Source organism: Morone saxatilis, unplaced genomic scaffold, assembly GCF_004916995.1.
Source record: "Morone saxatilis isolate NCDOM2014 unplaced genomic scaffold, NCSU_SB_2.0 Contig21, whole genome shotgun sequence".
NCBI lineage: Eukaryota > Metazoa > Chordata > Actinopteri > Moronidae > Morone > Morone saxatilis.
In genome coordinates, this window is record NW_023339774.1 from 18,339,143 (window position 1) to 18,344,952 (window position 5,810).

At 45.3% G+C, this 5,810-nt stretch overlaps 1 protein-coding gene across 1 annotated transcript in view; it reads right to left on the minus strand.

Moving 5' to 3' along the window:
* egfl7 (EGF-like-domain, multiple 7) overlaps positions 1 to 4,511 on the minus strand; it is a gene marked incomplete at its 5' end in the record, with an annotated part of 8,004 nt that extends 3,493 nt beyond the window's left edge. The window contains 5 exon segments of the mRNA XM_035667794.1: positions 1,261 to 1,473; positions 1,570 to 1,665; positions 2,476 to 2,588; positions 3,596 to 3,718; positions 4,341 to 4,511. Coding sequence (XP_035523687.1) covers positions 1,261 to 1,473; positions 1,570 to 1,665; positions 2,476 to 2,588; positions 3,596 to 3,718; positions 4,341 to 4,420 — 625 coding nt within the window.
* Between the last annotated feature and the right edge of the window lie 1,299 nt (positions 4,512 to 5,810).

The following is a 5,810-nucleotide window of genomic DNA, read 5'->3' on the forward strand; positions in this document are numbered from 1 at the left end:
GATCTGGCGATGACCCCCAGCAGACAGGGTTGATGGAGCTGGAATGAGAACACAAGTGTTGGCCAAGAGCGCAGTGAAAAAGAGAGTCATGGAGGGGGGAAAAGGAGTGAGATGGAGATGTAGTCCAACACTCCTCCACAGCAGCCTGGAAGAGAGTCGGAGCGAGGGTCTACTTTTCGAGCATTTAAACCTGTGTGATCTTCACAAACATCCCTCTGACGTATGACATATGAACAGATAATGGAATGCAGTCTCAAGCAAAACATCTCTGCTGGCCTTGCATTTTTTGCATCTGAAAGCTTGAGCGGTGAAACTCAACACGCTCCCACGAATGATCCCTCCGTCGCTCTCACCATGTAGACAGAGCTGTCATATTTTGGCTTTTCATCCCCGTTTCTTTGTGTGTTTTTCTGTCTTTTTGATGACTCGGCGATACTTGCAAGGACTCTCGTGTGGAGTCGTGGGAGTGAATGGTCTCATTTTAGCGGAGGGGTTCCATTTTGTGTGAATTTGGTCTTTCTTCTCGACAGAAATGCTGATAAATCGGAGGGAGTTTGGAGCAGAGCCTGAGAAATTTGGCAATCTCACATTTATATAGAGATATTTCTTTTTTCTGACAGTCGGACAGTATCCCCTTTAGAATTACAGTTTTGTGACTCACAAAAAATCCCCATAGGTGGAAACATTTGGGAGAATTCAGAAAAGGGAGGTCTTCTTTAAGGTCTCATGTTGCATGAATTCCCAAAAAAGTAATAACGCTGACACAGAAAAGGAATGCTGTGGGGTCAACTACTATGTCTGCAGACATGAAGGGGGGTTGTATTATTTTGTTGCTACGATACAGGAAGCACACAAAAATCGACTTTTTCATGGTAAGAGACAACATTGCAACATTTTTTAAGCGAACTAATGGAGTGTGCGGGATAAAAATATGTCTGTATTAGCATGGGAATTCTATTAGACTCAGATGTTTGCTATACTCACAGGACTCAAAGGAGTAAACCGAGTCATTATCAAAGACCAACTGGTCCCAGTCTCACCGCACGGGGCCAGACCACAAGACATCTATCTGGAGTCGGCACCAGTCGCAGTGCATTATTACTCACGGTACGAGTTGAGAGTGGCATAGCGCGTACCAAAAGTAATAATGGACCGCGAAGCTGGCTATGCTCTTTTCTTCTGTTCTCCAGACACTTTGCTGCTGCAGGACACAAAATTATACCATGTGTATGCACGCACACTCCTGTGCTGCTCATTTACCCGCATCCGTGTGACCACCCACTGTTGCCTGGCTGGTCTGGGTGGGAGGAGAAGGCTTGGTAGGAGGAGGAGGAGGAGGAGGAGGAGGAAGGCTTTGACAGGAACGGCCATCTCCGGAAAGCTTGAAGCCTCCTCTGCACGCACATCGATAGCTGCCAGCTGTGTTCACGCACTCCTGGGCGCATGGCCGCTGCTCGCTACACTCATCCACATCTGACGGACAGGAAGGACAAAGAAATAGGTTTATATGTGTGTGTATGCTCGCAGAGACTTGTGTGGCTGTGCAGGTAGATGTGTGCGTGTGTTTACCTGTTTGGCATTGGGGCCCCGTCCAGCCAAGCGGACAGGCACACTGGTTGGGTCTTAAGCAGGTACCTCCATTCACACAGGGTTGTCCACACACAGCTGCAAGAGACACATTTACAGGAATTATTCAACATTTGGGGAAATGTTTCTTGTTCTTGCCGAGAGTTAGACGAGTCATGTCTGTGTGCTAAATGTGAAGCTACAGCCAGGAGACGGTTAGCTTAGCTTAGCATAGAGACTGGCGGCAAGGGGAAACAGCTAACCTGGCTGTCTAAAATCTGCCTACCAGTGCCTTAAAGCTCTCTAATTAAGTCATTAAATCTACTTTGTTTGATCTGTACAAAAAAAACGTATAAAAAAAACAACACATGAAATGTGCCCGATGCACATTAATTCCCTTTCTTGCTGAGAGATGAGGGGATAAATACCACTATCTGAAAGCTAATAGGAAGCTACAGCCAGGAGACAGTTAGCTTAGCCTAGGATAAAGACTGGAAACACATTATATCTCATTGGTTCATGGTGTACAAAATCCAAAGTGTCAATTTGTAGTTTTATGGAGTGTATGTGCAGGACCACTTCTTGGCTGGAAACCATGACTTCCTGAAGAAGAAATAGTCCAGCACATAACCACCATAAAACCATAACTTGTTTTGGTTTTACATTCTGTTTTTTTTTTTAACCTTTAGACAGAACTAGGCTAGCTGTTTCTCTCTGCTTCTAGTCTTTATGCTAAGCTCAGCTAAGTCTCTTGGCTGTCACTTCATGTTTACCATATGAGAGTGGTGACGACAAGAACATGAATATGCACGTTTTCCAAAATAAACTATCACTTTTCCACTACTAACAGATGCAGGTAATGCAGGTACGGCTCAACACATACACCCCTCCCTCCTCCCTCCAGATTACCTTGGTTGCAGTTGTGAGAGTGAAATCTCTGCCAGCCTGGGCAGCACTCTGGGTAGAAATGCGAAGGAGGTGCTGCTCTGGTCACCTGCCGGTACGCCACTGAGTACACAGTCCTGTGGAGACAAAACACAGACGGGTTTTCCTGGTCATAATGCTGTCATCGCCCGCCCGTGTGTGTGTGTGTGGTTGAGCCCATCCAGCCTTTTCCATGTTCTGTCAAACCGAGAGAAAGCTGATGAGAGAATGGGAATTTTATGGAATATTGAAACCGCAAACCACTGACGTCCAAGAGTGTGTCAGAGATGAGATAGGGATGGAGGGAGGGAGAAAGGGGCAGGAGAAGAGAGGCAAAGTCAGATCTAAAGTCTGAGATCTCGCTGCCGAGACTCTGGTATGTTTGCTTTGCAAGAGATACAAGGTGATAAACTGAGGCAAGGGCTAAAAACAAAGCGAAAGCAATGAGAGATGGGGTTTCTGAAAATAAAAAATGTAATCAAAGTCAGGGGAATCACCAAGGGCTGAGAAGCCTGTAATTGTCTGAGGCCTGCCCACATAATGAGTACAAGAATGAAAAAAAAAGAAAGGGAATTTTGGTGGTGAGGGAAGAGTTAAAGGAAAACATTAAAACGGAGGGAATGTAAGGGGGGACTCGAAAGCATCGGAGCTGGAGAGAGAGATCGAGAGTGCGTAAGTATGGGGGGGAGACGCAGGCCAAAATAAACATGACCGCGGTCTCTGTGGGCAGGCAGTTCATTTCCCGTAGTTACACAAAGTACTCGATATTTATATTCCACCCAAATATGTGCCACCATGACCCAATTCTGTGTAAAACGTGTGTGTGTGTGTGTGTGTGAGAATGTCTATTTAAGCTATTTACGACTGCACGTCGAACCCTTTCCCTTCCTAAACATGTCGAGCATTGTTTACCTCTCCATTAAATAAACATCTTGTGGCGGCTTAATTAGAACATGTTTCTGACACGGCAGTGACCCGGGTCCTGATATAAATCCCTGAGCTGTGCAGTTCAGCTCGGGTTCGCCCTCCCCAAACAAAAGCCGGCCACGTCCAGATTTCGTTGTTATTCGCCGAGGAGCGTGTTGTTGTGCGCCGGCAGACTCACTTGTATGTGCTGCAGAGGCGATGCCCCTGACACAGGGTGATGTAGGGCTTGTGCACCGGCTGGACGTATGACTCTGTTGCCATGACAACGCTGTGACGGAGGTCTCGGCCACACACCCTCCTTCTGCAAAAAAAGGAAGACAGGCGATTGGACATTAAAACTTGAAATGCAGAATTTTGGCTTCAGAGAGTGTCGGCACCGGAAGCTGTGCTAGTTTTAGATGAGAAGTTTAAGTACTTAGCCCTAAGTGGCTCCCATCTGGTTCAGAAAGCTTGAAAAACTCCACATTAGAGCCTCATGCTTTCTGTTTGTCAGCAAAAGTTGGCGTGCAGCCTAATTGCTCCTGACTGACCCGTGTGATTACTCCTGAATGTGTCAGAGTTGAGAGTTGATCTTTGACCTCTTCTGGCTCCGTTTGACCTTTTAGTTTAGCTTTCAGTTTATTTTGGTCTTTGTGCAAATCAACTGAAAATGACAAGATGAGCCTGCTGACTCCCCCGTAATGCTGTGCGCCTAATAGCCTGGGACAGAAGACTAGAGCTTCGGCCCCTCGAGAGCTCTTAAATGTTTAAACGTCATTCGACCATTTTGTATACATTCGCAGTGGGCGAGAATGTCGAAGAGGTCGCTAAGACAAACAGGTCTGACTGACAGCTGAAGGCGAGATCCGTGCTCCACTGAGGGACCACACTGACCAATCGACAGGCCATAATAAACACAGGAAGAGCATTAAGTGAGCCGTTACCCGTGGTGAGCGAAGAACTGCGGCGTGCCCATCACGTGAAGGATGAAAAGGGAGGAGGAAAGAAGCAGGGTTTGGTACATTGTCTTCCTCTTTCCCACGTTCCCTCGCTCAGTCTCTCACACTCTTCTCTGTGCCAGTCGGGAGGGGAGGAGGAGAGGGGGAGGGAAGGGTGGGGTCGTGGATTGTAGCCAAAAGTCAACCTCCTCACGCTGAATGTGTACGCTCTCCTCCAGGAGGACGACCTCCCACCTACCCTGGAACAGAAGGGGAGATTTGATATAATTACGCATTAAAACAGAGATCCGGTAACTGTTTCGGAGCATATGTGTCTGTAAAAAAAGGAGAAGCTTGTTAAAATGTCAGCCAACAAATTACTAATATGATAGTTGCCAGAGGACCATTTTTATTGGGTATTTTCAAAAGATGAATGAAATGTTTATTATTAAACATTCAACAACAACTATTATTTTTGGTAGTCCCCCAGTGAGTGAACTGTAAAGATCAGAAAGCGCAGTGGCCAGTGAGGTGGGTAGATTTAGCATTTATAGGATACAAAAAACGTTACAAAGCGTGTTTTATGACCAGCAAGTAAAGCAAACTTATGTAATATAGCACTGTGACTTTAAACTCTAGGGTATGATTTGGATCTGCGAGCAATAACCTCAACTGTAGAACGCTCGACCTATTTGTTGAAGTTAAATGTTGCACCTGCAGCAACCTTTTTAAGAGACCGTCGGATTGGAACGGTACATAACTTGTTGCTAGGCAGGTGCCTGATCGTCATGGGCCCTGAGCAAGATTATAGAAGTAAAGCCGGCCTGATAAGTGTTTCCTCTGCTGAATCGTTCTGACCTCCACAGAAACCACATAAGAGCCCTCCGCACAAGCAACACATACCATGCACATATATAGTGGGCAAATCTAAATGCAAAATTGTGCAAATATATTCAATATACATATATCTGCATTTACAGTCCGGATTTCCTGTGTGGACAAAGTCACGTCGAACTTACGCTCATGAGGAACTGCGACCTGCAAACTCTCTCTGACATAATAGAAAAAGAAAGGCAGGGCTATGGGGGAGGAATATAGAAAAAAACAAATAAAAAAATACATTAAATTGTGGTTCCCCAGAATGAGTGGGTTAACTAATCAAGAATGGATTTTGGTGGGGGACCTTCTAAGCGCCACCGAACCCGTACAAGGTTTTAACCAATTGTTTAAAGTTTTTAAGGTGAAAAATTATCCCCTTTGTGGGGGGAAATAATTGGGGGGGATGATTGACTTAGGATACCCTTGGAATCATTTTAAATGTTTTTCAATCCAAAATCCCACCATCCAATACAGGTTCAAAAAACATGTTTCCTCTCCAATTTTACGGTTTTTTTAGTTGTTAGTTTTTTATCTATGCTATCATTGGCAACCTTAGGAAAATTGGTTTAAAACAATGGGGTTGGCCTTTGTTTATCA